Source organism: Macaca thibetana, chromosome 10 (assembly GCF_024542745.1).
Source record: "Macaca thibetana thibetana isolate TM-01 chromosome 10, ASM2454274v1, whole genome shotgun sequence".
Classification (NCBI taxonomy): domain Eukaryota; kingdom Metazoa; phylum Chordata; class Mammalia; order Primates; family Cercopithecidae; genus Macaca; species Macaca thibetana.
In genome coordinates this window covers 31,701,593-31,719,835 of record NC_065587.1, presented here as the reverse complement: position 1 = coordinate 31,719,835, position 18,243 = coordinate 31,701,593, and the positions used below count along the sequence as shown (strand labels likewise).

At 63.3% G+C, this 18,243-nt stretch overlaps 1 protein-coding gene across 2 annotated transcripts; it reads left to right on the top strand.

Moving 5' to 3' along the window:
- Positions 1-1,701: 1,701 nt before the first annotated feature.
- Positions 1,702-17,969, top strand: ZDHHC8 (zinc finger DHHC-type palmitoyltransferase 8). 2 transcript variants are annotated; one of them, XM_050746082.1, is made up of 11 exons: positions 1,702-1,946; positions 9,109-9,230; positions 9,392-9,549; positions 9,634-9,806; positions 10,029-10,131; positions 10,530-10,621; positions 10,788-10,929; positions 11,134-11,254; positions 11,338-11,447; positions 12,697-13,697; positions 16,986-17,969. In XM_050746082.1, the coding sequence occupies exons 1-11, from the start codon at positions 1,843-1,845 to the stop codon at positions 17,194-17,196; spliced, it is 2,337 nt and encodes a 778-aa protein (XP_050602039.1). In that variant the 5' UTR covers positions 1,702-1,842; the 3' UTR covers positions 17,197-17,969. The 2 variants fall into 2 exon arrangements, with proteins under 2 accessions (XP_050602039.1, XP_050602040.1); XM_050746083.1 differs by lacking the exon at positions 16,986-17,969 and adding an exon at positions 15,167-16,416 and having other exon boundaries at positions 1,814-1,946.
- Positions 17,970-18,243: the final 274 nt, after the last annotated feature.

Here is an 18,243-nt window from a genome sequence, read left to right as displayed (position 1 = left end):
TTGGGAGGCAAAAGCGGGAGGATCACTTCAGGCCAGGAGTTCAAGACCAGATTGGGCAACATAGTGAAAGACCCTATCTCTCCAAAAAAATTTAAAAAATTGGCGTGGTGGTGCGCGTCTGTGGTCTCAGCTACTTGGGAAGCTGAGGTGGGAGGATCACTTGAACCCCGAAGGTTGAGGCTTCAGTGAGCCATGATTGCACCACTGCACTCCAGCCTGGGTGGCAGAGTGAAACCCTGTGTTAAAAACTCAAGGGAAAAGGCATCTCACCAAGTAGGCCTGATTCCGCTTCTTCCCACAGTCAGCATTTGATAGTTTACTCCAGGGTTCAGCTGGTGGAGGAAGGTGACTGTCCTGGCACCCTGCACAAGGCATGGACTTGGAGTCAGACCTGGACCCTGAGGGGTTCTGTGGTGTGTGCCACTAGAGGAGGCACTTCCTTGGGGAAGGTAGGAGCAAGGGGGAGGCTAGAGATGGGCGCCAAGTGGCAGGTGTGTTGCCAACCGAGAGGCTCACTCGTGGCCACTGCAGAGCCCAGGTAAGGAGGCATCTGCTCCAGTGGTGTCTGCTCTAGGCTCACCATTGTGCCCTGAGACCCCTCCACTGCCTTAGTGCTTGCGAGCACCTCCTGGATCAGGGCACCCTGAGAGCAGTGCTTACCACTAGAGCTGCCTGGGAGAAAGCCCATCACCATTTCAACAGCCACAACCCTGGCCTGCCCACCCTGAGGAGCTGGGGCCGGGTGCTTCCCCAGGCGAGCAGGGGCCTCCAGGCCAAGGAGCCTCATGCCTGCACAGCATGGTAGGGCCGCATGGGGTTCTGGTTGTAAGGGAGCAGACACTCAGGGCTGGGGGTGATGGGTGAGGTCCCCCCCACAGATCTCCACCTAGGGAGGAGTCTAATGGGTCTGGGTTTCAGAACTGGGGGTGATTGGGACATGTTGGCGTCGCCGAGGACAATGACCCTCACTGGGGAGGCTCCAGAGCTTGACTGAGGGTCTCCCGCTGGCGCCACCTGCTCTGCCAAGGGGAACCCACACGAGGCCCCGCCCACAGCGCCGAAGGCCCCGGTTCGGTCCACCTTAAGCGGCGGCGGGGCGGGTGGGATTTCCTGCGGGAGGAGACGCTCAGGGCCTATCGGGCAGGGCCGGGGCGCCGGGCTTCCCAAGGGGCCCGCCTCGGGGAGGATGGGGGCTTCAGCCTACCCTCTTTCAAGCCTGCAGTTCGGGCCAGAACGCGGAGGGCCTGGCGCCCGCTGGCCGGGCTCCTCCAGCCCAGTCGCCCGAGGGAGGGCTGCGAGGCGGTCAGGAGGCAAAACAGCCACGACGCCGCTGCGGTGTCACACCCGCGCCCCCTGGTGAATGCCAGGGGTTCCAGACCAGAGGGGTCGTTAGGGAGAGGGCTGCGCCCACAGACGCCTCCGCGGCCCGGAACCAGGGAGCCCTGGCCTTCGCCGTGGTGACCACCGGCCGGCCGGGCCGCAGGGGTGCGTGGGTGCCCGGCCCCCGAGAGCCGCGGGCGCTCGCCGAGTTGGAGTCCCCGAGGCCGCGAGGCCCCGCCCCCTCCGAGGGTCCCGGGAACCGGTGGGCGGCCCCCGGGACCCGTCGTTTCGCCCCGCCCCGTCCCTCCTCGCCGCGGCCCCCGGCGCCCGGTCCACCTTAAGGGGCGCGCTGACATCAGCGCGCCGCTGCCGCCGCCGCCAGTGGGGTGGGATTTCCTCCGCCGCCGCCGCCGCCGCCGCGGGTCCTGCGCCGCGTCCAGCCCGCCCGCCCGACCCCGGCCCGACCCCGGCCGGCCCCGCCCGCCCGGCCCCGGGGAGGGATGCGGCGGCGCGGCGCCCAGGATGCCCCGCAGCCCCGGGACGCGCCTCAAACCCGCCAAGTACATCCCGGTGGCCACGGCCGCTGCGCTGCTGGTCGGCTCCAGCACCCTCTTCTTCGTGTTCACGTGAGTCGGCGCCGCGTCTGGGAGCACCGGGGCAGCGATGGGCAGGGCCCGCACAGCCCGGGCACGGGGGCGGCGGTCGCGGGGGCTGGCGGGGCCCGGGACAGTGGGCGGGCGGGGCGCCGGCTGCAGGCGACGGCAGTCCCTCTCCCCGCGCTGGGGCCGGGGGAGCTGGAGCCGTGTGCGGGCATCCCGGGCACCGGGGTGAGTCCGTTGTGTGGGGACACCAGTGCGGGCTGGGCACCTCGGGAGTGTGCAGGCAGGCCCTGTCCGGGAGTGCTGGGCCCGGGCAGGGGAGGAGGCCAGGCTGCTCTGGGTGTGGCTGCAGCCCTTCCCTCCCCATGGGGCTCCCGAGGGGACGTGGGCCACCCAGAGCCATGAGCCCTCCCTGCAGGTGGCTGTGGGTGCCTCTCGGGTCTCCTCCCGGCTGCCCGCCCCAGGCCAGAGTCAAGTTGTCCCCACGTAGGTGTGGCCTGGCCTGGTTGCCACATGCCTGCCCCACAGCCACTGGTGACCTGGGCCTGGCCCTTGGCCTCCCTCTCAAGAAGACCCAGTGGTCATCACACTTGGAGGACCCAGGTCAGGCCACACCCAGGGCTCGATGTTAGCACAGCACCTCTGTGGTTAGCCATGGTGCACACCAGGACCCTTGAGGTCCTGTTTCTGGGAGTGAGAGCCCGCGCCTGCTGGACACTGGGCCCCTCCAGCCTCAACTTCTTCACCCAAGATACAGGCTGGCTTAGGACCAGAGAGGCATGTGGACAGCACAGCCTCTCTCTGTGGCTGTGGGGTCACCACAGGGCTTCTTCAGGCACAAGGAGGGTTGGGGGCTCCAGGCTTCGGTTGCACAGATCTTCAACCACCCACCCCCCTTCCACCAATCTGGGGTTGAGACATAGCCCAGGTGACATGAACGATGGTGACCTATTCCAAGGTGGGGCCACCCCTGAGCATGTGAGCCTGGAGAGGGGCAGGTAGGGGCTGCCTGACACTCGTCACCTTTGCAAGAATTTGGGGAGTCGCCGCATGCATGGCCAAGCTGAATCGGGTGCCCGTGGAGGCGAGAGAGTTACCTGCAGGCTGGGGCTGGGTGGGCACCGCAGGCTGCCAAGAGCATGTTTAAAAAAGGCCTGTGTGGACGGGCTTATTTCTGGCTCGGGCAAGCCAGTGTGTTCTTGTCACTCAGACAGTGCTGGTGTGGGGCAGAGAGAGGTGGGTGGTGGGCAGCCGGGGGAGCCTGGCCTGGGTGAACACATCCCACCAAGGCTTCTGGAGGGGTGGGCCCAGCCCAGTGCTGGTCTCCAGGGCCTCTGTCAGTGTGGGGGTCTGGCTTGGTTCCTTATTCCCTCCATGCAATTCAGTGTCCTTTCTCATGACTTTAAAAGTAATGTGTGGGCCGGGCACAGTGGCTCACGCCTGTAATCCCAGCACTTTGGGAGGCCGAGGCGGGCAGATCACCTGAGGTCAGGAGTTTGAGACCAGCCTGGCCAACATGGCGAAACCCCATCTCTACTAAAAGTACAAAAACTAGCCAGGTGTGGTGGCGGGCGCCTGTAATCCCAGCTACACAGGAGGCTGAGGCAGGAAAATCGCTTGAACCCGGGAGGCGGAGGTTGCAGTGAGCCAAAATCGCACCACTGCACTCCAGTCTGGGTGACAGAGCAAGACTCTGTCTTGGAAAAAAAAAAAAAAAAAAAGTAATGTATGTTCTTTTTGGGGAACTTGTGAAATACAGAAAAAAAAATATGCTAAGAAATTAAAATCAACCCAGCACACCCCCCAAATCCCATCCTCCTTGGACGGCTCCTCTGTTCCTGGCACCGCATCTGCAGCCGGCTGCGGTGGCTGCGGCTACTTACTGGTTCCCTCGAGTGTGATGGATGTCAGAGGGCCCTTTCTGTGACTCTGCCTGTGAACCTGACCCAGCCCCAGGCATGGAGTGCTTGGGTGGCTCCCACTCTGCTGAGCACCAGTTTCTCCTCCTCTGTTCTGGGGTTCTGTTTCAGCGACACCAGCAGTCTTGAGGTATGGGGTTCCTTCTTGGGGCAGTGCGGGCCGTGCCTGCACCCAACCCTATGCCTGGCCTGTGCTGACCTCTGACGGCCCTGCACATGGGAGAAGGTGCCATGTGTCCCTGTAGAAGGATGGTGGCCCGGGTGCTCACCTGGGTTTGATGTGCAGTGGCCACCTAGCAAGGCTAAGAAGCCCTGCTTGCCCCTTCAGGACAGGGCTGCCCTGAGGCCACACCCCTGGGCTGAATGGCTGTCAGTGATCCTGGCCTCTTCCCCGACCCGCCCCAACTCTGCTGAGCTCCTCCAAGACCGCTCAGTTCCTGAGAAAGGGTTCTGTTGGGTCGGCTGGCCCATTGATGACACCCATGGCAGCTGTGCTGATTCTGAGTAGGCAGGGGTCCAGGCGGCCCCTTTCTTGAGGCAGGCCACTTGTCCACCCGTTGCCCAACCTCCTGCCCTGTATCTGGTCCAGGTACGCAGGAAGGAGAGCAGGTTGCTCCTGTGCCCCCTATCCCTGCCCTCAGGGCCTATACGGGGTTCCCGACTTCACTGTTTCCTCCTCGGACGTTACCAGACAGTGAGTGGCCCCAGCCCCGTCTCTGCACTCAGTAAACATGAGTTGCTGCCAGTGGGGCGGCTTCACCCATGCGCCAGGTAGGCAGGAGTTCTGGGTGTCATGTGGTGTGGGGAGCTGGAGGCCTGAGAACCAGGGACCCCTCCGTCAGCCAGATCGCCAAGGGTCTTGGGACCAGCAGGACATTCACACATCTCTCTAGGAGGGTCTGGGCATGGAAGCATGCCCGGTTGTGAGGGGTACCCTCTCAGGATGGGGCACATATGGCAGGGCAGCTTGTCAGAGGCCCTCTTCCTTCAGGAAACCTTCCCAGGATTTTGTTGTTGTTGTTTGTTTGTTTGAGACAGGGTCTCACTCTGTCGCCCAGGCTGAAGTACAGTGGTGCTACCTCGGCTCACTGCAGTCTCGACCTCCTGGGCTCAAGTGGTCCTCCCACCCCAGCCTCCTGAGTAGCTGGGATGATAGGTGGGCACCCTCACACTCGGCTAATTTATTTATTTTTTGTGTTTTTTTAAATAGAGATGGGGTCTCGCTATGTTGCCCAGGCTGTTCTCCTGAGCTCAGGTGATCTGCCCGCCTTAGCCTCCCAAAGTGCTGGGACTACAGGTGTGATCACTGCTCCCGGCCCCTTCCTATGTTTCTGGGTGTTTTGTGTCCCGCTGGGCTGCGGAAGCCCTTTACACCGTGGCATAATGGTAGGCTGGGTCAGCTGCTGGCAGAGGGTTCGAAGACTCTTAGGCCAGGCTCCCGACCCTGCCCTGACTTCACTCCAGAGCCACATTGCAGAATGACAGAGACCCTGTGAATGTCCAAGGTCTGGGGCTGCCTGGCAGGCTGCCAATGCCTGGGGCTGAGCCAGGCTGGCTTATCTCTCTCTGGGGCATCTGGGATGGTGTGGCTGGTCCCTAGATCGTCCTGAGCCCTCTCCTTGCCTGGAGGCCCAACTCAGGACAGCAGTCAGAACAGGCCCTGGGCCAGACTAGCCTTGGGGGGGCCAAGAGGGACTGAACTGCTGACTGGGACCTCATGAGTCTGGGGACCCTGGGGGTGAAAACTCAGTGTGAGCCCCCCTGCTGGGATCTACTGAATGTGGCCTGGGGTATTCCTGGCCCCTAAGCCTCAGTTTCCCCATCTGTCCAGGTGTCTGTAGGGACTGGACAGGTAGGTGCAGGTACTTTGAGGTCCAAAGGCCCAGCCTGACAAGGGCACAGCGGCTTTTGTCCCGCCGGTCCCGGGCGCCCCACGGGCGAGTGCCACTCATACACAAACAGTGCTAATGAAGAACCTGATTTAAATGAAAACGTCTGAGTTAAAATTTTCCATTCCACATTTAGCTGTGGCGGACATTCTGCCCCTAAGCCACCCCCCCTTGCTGGGCGGTGTCTCCCTGCCAGCCCAGGCGGGACTTGGGGCCTCAGCCCGGGTGGGGCCTATGGTGGTGGTGCATGTCCCAGCCTGTGGCCCTGGATGAGGGATTGGAACTTCGGGGCTGGGCCCCCCGGACCTGCCCTCCGCCCATTGCTTGGCTGGAGCCAGCCAGGAGGGGCTCAGAGGGACATGGCAGGCCAGACACTCCACCCCCAGCCCAGGCCCAGAGCCTGTCTCTGCCTGGCCCTCCGGCAGGCAAGCCTGGTGTGCACCATCAGGTCTGGGTGGGAGTGGAGCCTCCCCGAACCAGGACCCAGACTACTGGCTGCTGGGCCCTGCCCATAGAGAATGTGTGTCTTCGAGTGTCCCTGAGCATCCACACATGGCCTCCCCTGTCTCCATGTGTCCTCATGCATCCTTGCATGTCCTCCTGTGTCCTCCCGTGTTCTTGCACATCCCTGAGAATGCTTGTGTGTCCCCACACTTGCCCTATCCACAGTGGAGCAAAAGGAAGCCCAGAGAGTGGGAGGGCCATGTCTGAGGCCAGAGTGAGGGGCAGCTGAGCCGAGGCTGGATAGGGCTGGATGCGGTGTGAGGAGGCGTGTGTCTGTGCACGCCTGTGTTCACGTGTGCACACACATCGGTCTTGGGTGAGTGATGTGCAGGCATGTCTGCATTCTTGCATATGCGCCGGCGTGTGCATGTGTGCATGTCTGCATGCAAGTGTTCATGGATGTATGTGTCTTGCATGCAGATATGATTCATGTATGCGTGTGTGCCTTCTGTGCACCAGAGCAGGTTGTCTGTGTGTTTATGTGTGTACATGCCTGTATATTTGTGTGTGTGCACACGCCTCATGCACATGTGCCCTGGAGCATGTTTGTGCGTATGTCCGTATCTTCACACATGTGTCTGTACATGCCTGCACGTGCTCCTCATCTTCCCCACTGAGCCCTGAGAGCTCTGGGCCCTGGTGGGTTGGCCCGTGAGCTGGTCCCTGTTAGGCAGGATCCCACCTTGGGGATTACAGAGAGGACAGTTGCCTCACCCTGAAGGACTGGAGAGGTGGGCAGCAGCTCAGGTCCCAGTCAGAGAACCCACGACAAGCCTCCCCAACCCCTGGCTTAGTGCCCATAAGGGCCCTCACAGGCACGTAGGCTGGTGGTACCCGCACTGGGCGGGGGGACCCGGTCACACTGCAGACTTCCCAGAGTGGCCTTGTGGCTGTGAGGCTGCTGTCTGGCCTGCCTGGCGTGGGAGAGTCCAGGCTCAGGGAGGACACAGCAGTACCGCCTGCTTGGGCTATCAGGGAGCTCAAGTCAGCATGAGGTTCAGGCCCCACCTGCCTGATGGGCAAACGCACTCCTGAGGCCCCAGTTAGGGCCAGGAGGCAGGCTGGCAGCCAGCGCAGGTGCAGAGGGGCCCCGAGGCTTCCATCCTCAGGTCAGCAATGGGAGGATAGAGGCTGCCTCCCTCCTCGCAGCCCAAGGGTTGACCAATGGCACTTGCCCCATCCCTTCCCAGAGCAGGCCAGCCCCACAGGCACCATGAGAGCCTGTGTTTGATTTAATGCTCTGCTGTCAACATCTTAAAATTTTCTGTAATTTTAAAATAAGGGGCCCACAGTTTCATTTTGCACAGATTACGTAGCCAGCCTTCCCCAGAAGGCTTGTGGGGAGCACAGGCCCTGCCTCTCCCTGGAGGGCCGCTCACCTGCCTGTGCCCACCTTGCTGGGCTGACCATGCCTTAGGGACCTGTGGTCCTTGCTGAATGGCGTTGCATTGGAGGCCAGGCACGTTTGAGTGCTGCCTGTGTGCCAGGCAGGGCTGGGGAGGGTGGAAGGAAGCCTGGGGGCTGGGCCACTGGGCAGGGACAGGGAGAGCCCTCCCAGCAGAGGGAGCTGTGGCCGCAGCTGTGTCCTCACCCTGGGGTCTATGCCACGGGCTGGGCCCTGGACAAGAGGAAGGGTAACTTGGGCTCCCGGCCCCGCCGAGGATGGCTGTCGTGGGAAGCAGAGTCTTTAAATAGCCTCTTGCTTTCCACTAAAAATAGTGAAGCTCTGCTGCCGTGGAGGTGGTTGCCGGGGCGGCGGGGCTGGCTGCTGGCCAGGCGGGTGTGGGTGCAGCAGCGTGGCCACGTGCGCTGGGGTGGTAAGCAGCGCGTGGGCCCCATCCACTGCTAGTGGCCACGGAGGTCAGGGCTGCTGTGGGGGATTCCCACTAGTCCCCCAACTATGCAGAGGGCCTGGGTACAGGGAGGGACGCAAAATCCTGTGTTCCTGTCCCTGCTGCTTGTCACAGCAGCCGTCTCAGGATGTGCAGGGGAGAGACGAGGAGCCTGAGGCCAGAGGGGCTTCTCGGAAGCTGAGTGGGTGGATTTAGGAACCTGCTACAGGCCGTGTGGCCCGAGGACTGGCAGGTCTCCTCAGAGGGGACTCAGGCCAGGCCCCTTGCGGGCTGAGGAAGGCACCTTTCAGGAAGACGTGTGAGGGCACACCTTACAGGGAAGCTGCGGAGGGCAGCTTGGAGTCCTGGAAAGCTTCCCGGAAGAGGGGGTTGCCTTGGAGCCAAGTGCTGAGGGCTGGGAAGATGGGAAGTGGTGGGGGACATTGTGCATTTCTAGAGTCCCTAAGTGTTCTACTTTGTCATCTGGGGAGGGAGGTGACAAACTCAAAAGAAGGGGCTGTCTAGATGGGGCTGTGCCTGTCTGGGAAGAGTCGGGGCATCCCATGCATTTACTGACCAAGGATTGAGGCTCCCCACACCCCAGAGTCTCCCTGGTGAGAGGTCCCACTGTGCCAGGGATGGGCCTGGATGAGGCGTCGTGGGCGCATTTTCCATCTGCGGCTCCCACCTCCAGCCTGTGCACTGTCCCCCCCAGCCCCCGGCCCCCCGCCCCGGTAGTGGAGCCCAGGGACGTCGCTGGAATGGTGTGACCTTAGGCCTGTGGGCCTGTCTGAGATGGCTGCCCTGAGGGGTTGCCAGGTCAGGGCACGGGTAGCCCACATGCTGTACTGATACGCACAGCCTCTGGTGGTTACTCGAAGGAGCCATGTGGCTGAGGTTTCTTGGCAGGGCTGTGGCAGCCTCCCCACTGCCTTTGAGCTCTGAGGGTGACCTTGCAGGCCCAGTCTGCTGCACCACATAGCTCTGCCCCTGCATCCCCTCTGCACCCCCAGACTCCACTCTCTGCCCCCACTGTCTACTGCAGGTGCCCATGGTTGACACGAGCTGTGTCCCCAGCTGTTCCCGTCTACAATGGCATCATCTTCCTCTTTGTCCTCGCCAACTTCAGCATGGCCACCTTCATGGACCCTGGTGTTTTCCCCCGAGGTAGGGCCCTGTGCTGGGCAGCTCATCTCACTTTCACTAGAGTGTGAGCGGCTAACTCGAGACAGCCTCAGGGGTTCCTGGTGGGTGGACTGGACTTGGGGGAGGGATTCACCTGCCAGGAAAGTCAACTTCGTGCTCCCTGCCTGGCTCCTGGTCTGCAGCGGATGAGGATGAGGACAAAGAGGACGACTTCCGGGCCCCACTGTACAAGAACGTGGATGTGCGAGGTATCCAGGTCCGCATGAAGTGGTGCGCCACGTGCCACTTCTACCGCCCGCCGCGCTGCTCCCACTGCAGCGTCTGTGACAACTGTGTAGAGGTGACCGCCCTGCTGCCCTGCGCTCCCCCAGCCCTGTGCCACATCCCTGCCTGCCACGTGCCCTGACGCACTGCTCCCGCCCAGGACTTTGACCACCACTGCCCCTGGGTCAACAATTGCATCGGGCGTCGAAACTATCGCTACTTCTTCCTGTTCCTGCTGTCACTCAGCGCACACATGGTGGGCGTCGTGGCCTTCGGCCTGGTCTACGTGCTGAACCACGCTGAGGGGCTGGGAGCTGCACACACCACCATCACGTATCCTTGGTTCCTGTGGGCCTCATTGTAGAGGCGATGTGGACCGGGGACACGTTCACTGGGGAGATGGAGCCTCAGAAGGCTTGGTTGCTGCCCAGGGATCCCCAGCGGGCAGGTGGCCGTCCCTAGGTTGGGAGGGGGTTTGTCCACAGGCACCTGCTCCGTGCTGCTGCGATGGGGTCTGTGGTGTCCTGGCCTGCGCCGTTCGCCTTAACGGGCTAGCATGGCTGTCATGTGTGTGGCCGGCCTCTTCTTCATCCCTGTCATTGGCCTCACTGGCTTCCATGTGGTGCTGGTCACTCGGGGGCGCACCACCAACGAGCAGGTGCAGACCCCACGGGGGATGAGCAGCCCCAAAGGGCAGAGAGAGTTGGGCCTGCATGGGGACAGGGTGGGGCCTGGGGCACCCTTGTCTGAGGTAGCTTGTGCAGCTGTGTTGAGACGAGGCTCCAACTCTGAGACCCCCATGTGGGGCCACGCCTGCCCCATCCCCTGTGCACATCCTACCTGTGGACAGTGTAGCCACCAGTGACCCAGAAATCCCACAGCTCCCTGCAAGGACAGGCTGGGTAACCTATATGAGGGGCAGCCCTGGGCTACCCCGCCCAAGCCACTTCCCATGAGTACCAGCTTCTAAGGAACCCCAGCTCCCCTGCCCAGCCCCCTGCCCACCCTGGCCTGGACCTTGGGAGGCCAGGCTGGCTGAGGGTCCTGCATCCACAGGTGACTGGGAAGTTCCGCGGGGGTGTGAACCCTTTCACCCGAGGCTGCTGTGGGAATGTGGAGCACGTGCTGTGCAGCCCTCTGGCGCCCCGGTGAGGCCCGGCCTGGGCAGGGTGGTGGGGGCCCTCTGCTGGGTGTGGGGCGGGCAGCCTTAGACCCTCAGCTTGGTCCATTTTGGCTCTTGCCAGGTGTGGCCAGCCCTGCCCTTGTGTGTTTGTGGCAGGTGGGCTGGCTACTGACCCCTGTGCCCTGGTGCAGGTACGTGGTGGAGCCGCCCCGGCTGCCGCTCGCGGTGAGTTTGAAGCCGCCTTTCCTTAGACCTGAACTCCTGGACCGAGCTGCACCGCTCAAGGTCAAGCTTAGTGACAACGGGCTGAAGGCTGGCCTGGGCCGTAGCAAGGTGGGGGCCTGGGCTTGGGGATGGGCTGGCAGTCAGGCCCGTGTTTGGGGAAACAGGCAGGTTGGTGGGGGCCTACAAGAGGTGGATGGGGCAGGTGGAGCTGTAGACGGATTCTGGGGAGGGGACCAGGTCCCAGGCTAAATCCCTAGTGAAGCCCTGCCCCTCATCCAAGCCCCACACACCACTGACCCTGCCCCCTCCCAGTCCAAGGGCAGCCTGGACCGGCTGGATGAGAAGCCGCTGGACTTGGGGCCGCCACTGCCCCCCAAGATAGAGGCTGGCACGTTCAGCAGTGACCTGCAGACCCCGCGCCCAGGCAGTGCTGGTGAGGTCGGGGCAGCCACACCTAGGGAGGGACGTGGGTTGACCCCCATCTGACCTCAGTCTGACAGTGGTCTGCATCCCCAGAGAGTGCCCTGTCGGTGCAGAGGACCAGCCCCCCGACGCCTGCCATGTACAAGTTTAGGCCAGCCTTCCCCACGGGTCCCAAGGCGCCCTTCTGTGGACCAGGCGAGCAGGTAAGGAGGCCTAGCCTGTCCCCTGGCAGGCCTTGTCCCCCAGGCCCGCCTCCAGGAGCTCTCCCCACAGCCTTCACCCCATGGAGGCCCCACCTTCAGAGCCCGGCTTCTCCAGTGGAGGCCACATCCCCTGAGACCATGCCCCTCAGGGCTCTGCCTGGGTCACCAAGGACCTTGTGTGACTGGTAGGACCCTGCCTGTGTGCACCCAGAACTGGGACCCACGGAGGGGAGCAGGGTGTCCTGGAAGGGACTGGCGTGGGCCGTCCAGGCTTAACGTCTGTCCCTTGGCTGGCATTGCCCTAGACCAGGTAGGCGGCTGCCCCCAGGAGCACTGTGTACCAGGATGCCTGGAATTCCACCATTAGTCACTCTGTAAGGCCCACGGGAAGACTTCGGAAGAATTTGAGACGTGCTTGAGAAAGCACATTTCTCTTCCCTGAGTTGCATGAGTGCTCTGTGGTCGCTGGAGTAGTAGGCAGCGTGGGGCGGTCTGTGCAGTGAACCAGAACACCCAACAGTCCCACAGTGTCATCCTTCTTTCTGTTCTTTCTGGTCCACCCCAAAAGGCACCCTGTGGCTGGGCCCCGTGCACCTAGATGAGCCCCATCCCCGGGGACCTCTTCCCTCAGGATTGATGTCCTTCCTGGAGAGAGTCACTGGGTGGAGCAATGAGTCTGGGCCTCCTTGGCCAAGGGTCTGAGTCTGCAGGCATGTAGGGGCTGTGCCTTGAAGGAGGAGGCAGCCCTGCTTGGAGATGAGGGCTCCGGATACGTCATCTTCCTGGGACTCCTGAGTCCAGTGGGGGATTGGGTCTGGTTGGCCCAGTGCATTGATCCCACATTTGCCCTTATCCCCTTCTGGCTTTGTGGTTCCTGAGGCTCTTGTCCCAAGCCCAAGCCCATGCCCATGTGCCCGTCACAGAGGCTAGACGAGGCCCCTCCTCCCTGTGGCTGCCCTGAGTGGTGGGCCCCTGGGGCTGTGTGGCTCCAAGGGCAGAGCCCCAGGTGTCTGCAACAGCCAGCTGTGGCCTCCCTCCCACTGCAGAGCCCTTGCCCCTCAGCCATGGATGCTCAGGGACAGGGCCTTGGGTGCTCAGGGACAGGACCATAGGTCACTGTGTGACTCTTACGGCTCCTTGAGGCCCAGTTCCTGAGGCCACGGTGCCAGGTGTGGCCCCCGTGGGTGCTGACTGGCGGCTGCAGGTAGGGTGGCAGGCGGGCAGTGGTGAGAATGCCTTCTCCCTACAGGTTCCAGGCCCTGATTCCCTGACCCTGGGGGATGACAGCATCCGTAGCCTGGACTTTGTGTCCGAGCCGAGCCTGGACCTCCCTGACTATGGACCCGGGGGCCTGCACGCAGCCTACCCGCCATCTCCCCCGCTTAGCGCCTCTGATGCCTTCTCGGGCGCTTTGCGTTCCCTGAGCCTCAAGGCCTCGAGCCGGCGGGGCGGGGACCACGTGGCCCTGCAGCCCCTCCGCTCTGAGGGTGGGCCCCCCACGCCCCACCGTAGCATCTTTGCCCCCCATGCACTGCCCAACCGCAACGGCAGCCTGTCCTACGACAGCCTGCTCAACCCTGGCTCACCTGGTGGCCACGCCTGCCCCGCCCATCCAGCAGTTGGCGTGGCCGGATACCACTCACCCTACCTGCACCCTGGGGCGACGGGCGACCCGCCACGGCCCCTGCCCCGCAGCTTCAGCCCCGTGCTGGGCCCCAGGCCCCGGGAGCCCTCGCCTGTGCGCTACGACAACCTGTCCAGGACCATCATGGCATCCATCCAGGAGCGCAAGGACAGGGAGGAGCGTGAGCGCCTGCTGCGCTCCCAGGCCGACTCTCTCTTCGGCGACTCAGGCGTCTATGACGCGCCCAGCTCCTACAGTCTGCAGCAGGCCAGTGTGCTGTCCGAGGGCCCCCGAGGTTCCACGCTGCGCTACGGCTCCAGAGACGACCTTGTGGCCGGGCCCGGCTTTGGCGGCGCCCGCAACCCTGCCCTGCAGACATCACTGTCCTCGCTGTCCAGCTCCGTGAGCCGTGCACCGCGGACGTCGTCCTCCTCCCTGCAGGCTGATCAGGCCAGCAGCAACGCCCCGGGGCCCCGGCCCAGCAGTGGCTCACATAGGTCGCCTGCACGACAGGGCCTGCCCTCCCCGCCCGGCACTCCCCACTCACCGTCCTACGCAGGCCCCAAAGCTGTCGCCTTCATCCACACGGACCTCCCAGAGCCACCGCCCTCGCTGGCCGTGCAGAGGTGGGTGCCGGGAGGTGCGGGTGGGCTTCCTGGCACAGGGCAGCTGTCCAGCCATCTGCAGGGCCCCGCTTGGCTGGGCACTCATAGGTCATCCCAGGGGCCTGAGTTTTTCTCTGGGGTCGGGACAGGGAGGATGCGCCTCGCCCTGCCTTGAAGGCCCTGGCTAGCCTGTGTGGCCCAGCTCTGAGGATGTCCTGGGCACGCTCTGGGGACAGGGTATGAGAATTTGTGTCCTCATCCCAACAACTCGTTCCCCCAGAGCTGGCGTAGACCCAGCATGTGGGAGGCCGTGGGGCTTTCTCCTTGGGGCCGGTGTCATGCGGCAGCCTGGGCCTCCTTTAGGCTGTGGCTCTGGCTTCCTGGGTCACAGTGGCCTTGTCCACCCAGGGCTCTCCCTGGGTCTGCTTTGCTGCATCTCTTGGAGGCTGGGGCTGAGAACATAACCTAGCCGCAGAATGTGCCACCCTGGGTGACCGGTCCCTGGCCCTCCCTGTGGGACATAGTTCTAGGAAGCAGGGGTTTCCTAGGTGGGGAAACTGAGGATTGGAGAAAGCAGGCTGGCTCCAGGCAACCAGCAGGTTGGTAACTGAGACAGCGGGGTCAGCTGGTGCGCAGGCCCAGGCCCAGGTAGGAGAACTGCACACCTGCTGGGGCCAGGACCCAGGCTGCGGCGCTTGGTGTCCTCATGGCGTCTGTCTCCCGGTCCAGGCCTGGAAACCTCAAGCACAGGCTCAGCTGTTTCCCGTCAGCAGATGCGGCCCCAGGGGGAGAGCCCAGCCCAGCCCAGCCCAGGCCACTTGGCCACAAAGGGGCTGAGGGCACAGCAGTCCATCCAGCCCTGAGCAGACCTCCCCTACCCCACAGCGTGGGAGTCTGTTCAGCTTTTGTGGAGTTGGGGAGGAGGCTGCCATTGGCAGTGATGAATGGGGAGCCCGAGAACTAGAAGTGGGCAGCATTGCAGCCAGGCAGGGATTGCAGCCCTGGGACAAAGGGCTCTCGCCTCAAGAAGGTTTAAGCAGCAAGGGTAGAGCTACTGTTGGTCAGCGCTAGTGGGCAGGAGGGCAGCCCCTCGTTTTCCTGAGAGAGCAGGAATGAGGCCAGGCAGAGAGACCAGGCTCCCAGGGCAGGGCAGGGCAGGGGCTCCGGTCACTGCCCACCTGGCTGCCCCATGCTCTCTGGGGCCAGTGCTGCCTAGGAGGGACCCAGGGGCCCGGGAGGGTGGTGGCAGTTGTGGTGACATCTGTCTGTCCTGTGACGGCACAGCCACTCCCCAGGCAGGCTCTGCATCTCCCGCCTGCTTTCCAGGTGAACCCTCCGAGCCCAGAGGGCAGGGACTGCCTGGGGCCCCACGACCCGGCTACACTAGTCCACGTCTGCGTCGTCTCTGTCCTGCTGCCTCCTCTGTCCTCTGTCCCCATGTGTTCCTGTGTTCACTGTGTGCATGCGTGTATGTGCTTGTTTTGATGCAGGGACCACCCTCAGCTGAAGACTCCCCCAAGTAAGCTTAATGGGCAGTCCCCGGGCCTGGCCCGGCTGGGACCTGCCACCGGCCCCTCAGGGCCCTCTGCCAGCCCTACGAGGCACACGCTGGTTAAGAAGGTATCCGGCGTGGGTGGGACCACGTACGAGATCTCGGTGTGAGGACTGACTGCCACCCATCTGCTGTGGTGCCACGGGGACCAGGACCCCGCAGCGTGCTCCCCCCCACCGACTTCTCTGCCCCAGGGACAGAGAACCACCCCAACCTGGTGTGGACCCATCAGCGGGAGAGAGTGCCACGCCTCCACAGCTTGCCCCAAGCGCTCTGCCTGCCCGTCCACTCATCTGCCCATGGGGAAGTCGGCTCACTGGGCCAAGGGCCACTGGGCTGTTCTGTGTCTGGGCCCGTCCCATGGCTGGGGCAGTGAGGGGCCCCAGTCAGCCTCTTTGGGGCACCCTCTCTCAGCCAAGCTTGGCCCACTCCCATCACCCATGCACCCCAGATCATCGCCAGGCCAGCCCCCAACGGCCCCCTTACGGACGGGTCCCAGAGATGGACAGAGGCATCCAGAGCCCCCACCTTCCTTCCAACACAGCCTGTGGGCTCCGGGACCGAGTGTCCCCCGCCAGGCTACTCCTAACTAACGTGTTGCCTTTCACGGACCCCGCTGGAAGCTTGTAGCTTGGCAAGGCCAATGCTTCTGCCCTGGCCTGCTCTGGGTGGTGGTGGATAGGTGGACAGACGGCCAGCCAGCCAGCTGTGGCGGGGGGCCCGGCTCCATGTGTCCTGTGTTGCCCGGCGGGCGGGCTTGTGTCCCGTGTCTGTGTGCTGTGCTGCCGCACCGTGTCTGATGTGTCAGTGCTCCGGCCGCCGCTGTCCCTTTCATCAAAGCCTTAACCTTTGCTTCATGCTCTTGTGGGAGGCGACGGGGGGCAGGCGGGAGCAGGCACGGGGGTGATGCTGCCACAGGGGGCCAGTGACACCCAGAGCCCCCTCCCCAGCCCTCAGGCCCTCCCTGCCAAACTGGAGAATTCCCGCCCCAAGGCATGCCACGTCCCCAGCCCTGGCCTGGCTGCGGTGCTTGCGCCGCGGGAAAGCACACTGGGGAGGGGTCCGTGCTTCCCTTGGTGTCAGGGACCTGAGAGTAAGCACACGACAGCGTCCGCTTGCGTTGTGTCTGTTTTATGTTTTTATATCTACATCTATATATCTATAATTTTATTAAAAAAAAGAAAAAGAGTTATTTTGATTCTTTCCTTGGGCAAGGCCAGGGCTGTTGCTGCAGGACACCCAGGTTAGGGGAAGGCAGGGGCCAGGCCCCAGAAGAGGGGGTGGCTGCTGTCTGGTGTGCAGGGGTAGGTGGGTTCCTCGGGGGCATTTCTGCCGACTTGGGCCAACTCAGAGGCCTGCGAGGAGGGGGCGGCCAATGGTCTGTGGCTGGGAAGTGTGAGGGTCTCTCGCCTTGGGTCTGTGTCAGTTCTGGCAGTGACAGGGTGTTTACGGGAAAGATTTGGGTCTGCCGCTACCCACAGGGGAATCCCAGGAACCCAAGTGCTTGGGGAGATGAAATGGGGGTGCATAGGGGCCACCTGCTGGCTCAGGGCCCTGTGGGGGCTGCTGAACCTGCTGGAACTCTCCTGCCTGCCAAATCCCAGGGGCAGGGTTGAGGGAGTGTGAGGGATGCGCAGCTGTTCGGGGCTGAGACAGCCTGGGCTGGGGCTGTCCAGCGCGGGAGGCGTGCGGGCTGTAGGGCCCTGAAGCTGACCTCCACCTTTCTGCTTCTCTCTCATGGACGCCGCGGCCCACAGGGGGCGGATTGGCACCTGCACCCGTGGATGGGGGCGGCGTGGCCAGCCTTGGGTGCCTCCTGGGCTGCACCTGTGCCACCTTGGCCGCCCGGAGGACCGCCCACCACTGCGGGCCCCCTGGAGCCCGGCCGCCGGGGCAGCCCCACGCGGGGCTATGTGCCGCCTGCACTTGGCTGCCTCCAGTCTTTTCCCCAGCCTCTCCGGGCCCTAGCAGGATGACAAGTAGGCAGCTCTGGGGCCCGGGACAGCCCAGCTGGGGACCCAGGAGGTCAGACTACCATGGACCCTCGGGCAGGGCTGGGGGTGGGCTGGGCTCTCTGCTCCACCAGCCACAGCTTGACAGACTCCCAGCCTGCCAGGGCCCAAGACCCTGGGTCCACATGACCTCAGGAAGTCCCTCACCTGCTGCAGGGGGTCCAGCACCCCACAGGGGGCAGCCCCAGAGCTGTGGGGACCAGCACGACCTTTGCCCAGCCTCCCTGTCCAACCAAGCACTTTAGACTAAGCCACTTCCTCCTCGGGGAGCCCAGGCCTCCGTGGGTTGGGCTGGGTTGGGGGGGGTCTCAGGTTGCCCCCGAAGGTCTCTGCACTCCTCCTGCCCTTCCCCTGACACATGAACAGATGCCTTAACTTCGTGGAGCTGCCAGCCTGGTGAGCCACTGGCCCCTGCCTGCCACCAAGGTCCTGTAGTCATGGCCAGCTCTGCCTGGGCCCCACTGGGGCTGCCTGCACCCAGAGACGATGTTGCTGGGAGGTCAGAGGGCCCGAGGCCCAAGCCCTGTGTCCTCCAGCAGTGGTACGGCCTACAGCAGGGTGGCACTCCGGCCAGCCCTTCTCCGGCACAGGGTCCCCGTCCCTGGGTGCACCCTGGGCTGCGGCTCTATTTCTCCCCTTTGGGGACGAGAAAGCCGCAAAACTCTTCTCTGTTGTTCTTAAGGGCACCCCTGCTAATTAATTCCCCAAATAAAATGTTTGGTGTTGATCTCCACAGCTCTGTCTACCAGTGTGGCCCCCTGTACCGGACAGGGCCCTGGGTTGGGGAGGTGACAGGAGCTGGGCAGGGCGGGTGGTGGCTAGGCAGGGAGGGGAGTTGCATGAGGGGCATGAGGTCAGTGGATCAGCAGAGTCAGCACTGAAAACCTGACCTCTGAGGTCCCCGGGAAGGCCTGGCCCAGGGGGCAAGACCTGAGGATCCCCCGGTCCTCACTGCTGTTGCCTTTCAGCGGAGACCTTCCTAAGACGCCTTAGGAGTCAGAGC

Excerpts from the sequence above, each read along its gene's own strand:
- ZDHHC8 (XM_050746082.1), top strand. The coding sequence starts at position 1,843 with ATGCCCCGCAGCCCCGGGACGCGCCTCAAACCCGCCAAGTACATCCCG. Across the intron at positions 9,807-10,028 it reads GCTGCACACACCACCATCAC|CATGGCTGTCATGTGTGTGG; the intron begins GTATCCTTGGTT and ends TTAACGGGCTAG. Across the intron at positions 10,622-10,787 it reads TGCAGCCCTCTGGCGCCCCG|GTACGTGGTGGAGCCGCCCC; the intron begins GTGAGGCCCGGC and ends GCCCTGGTGCAG.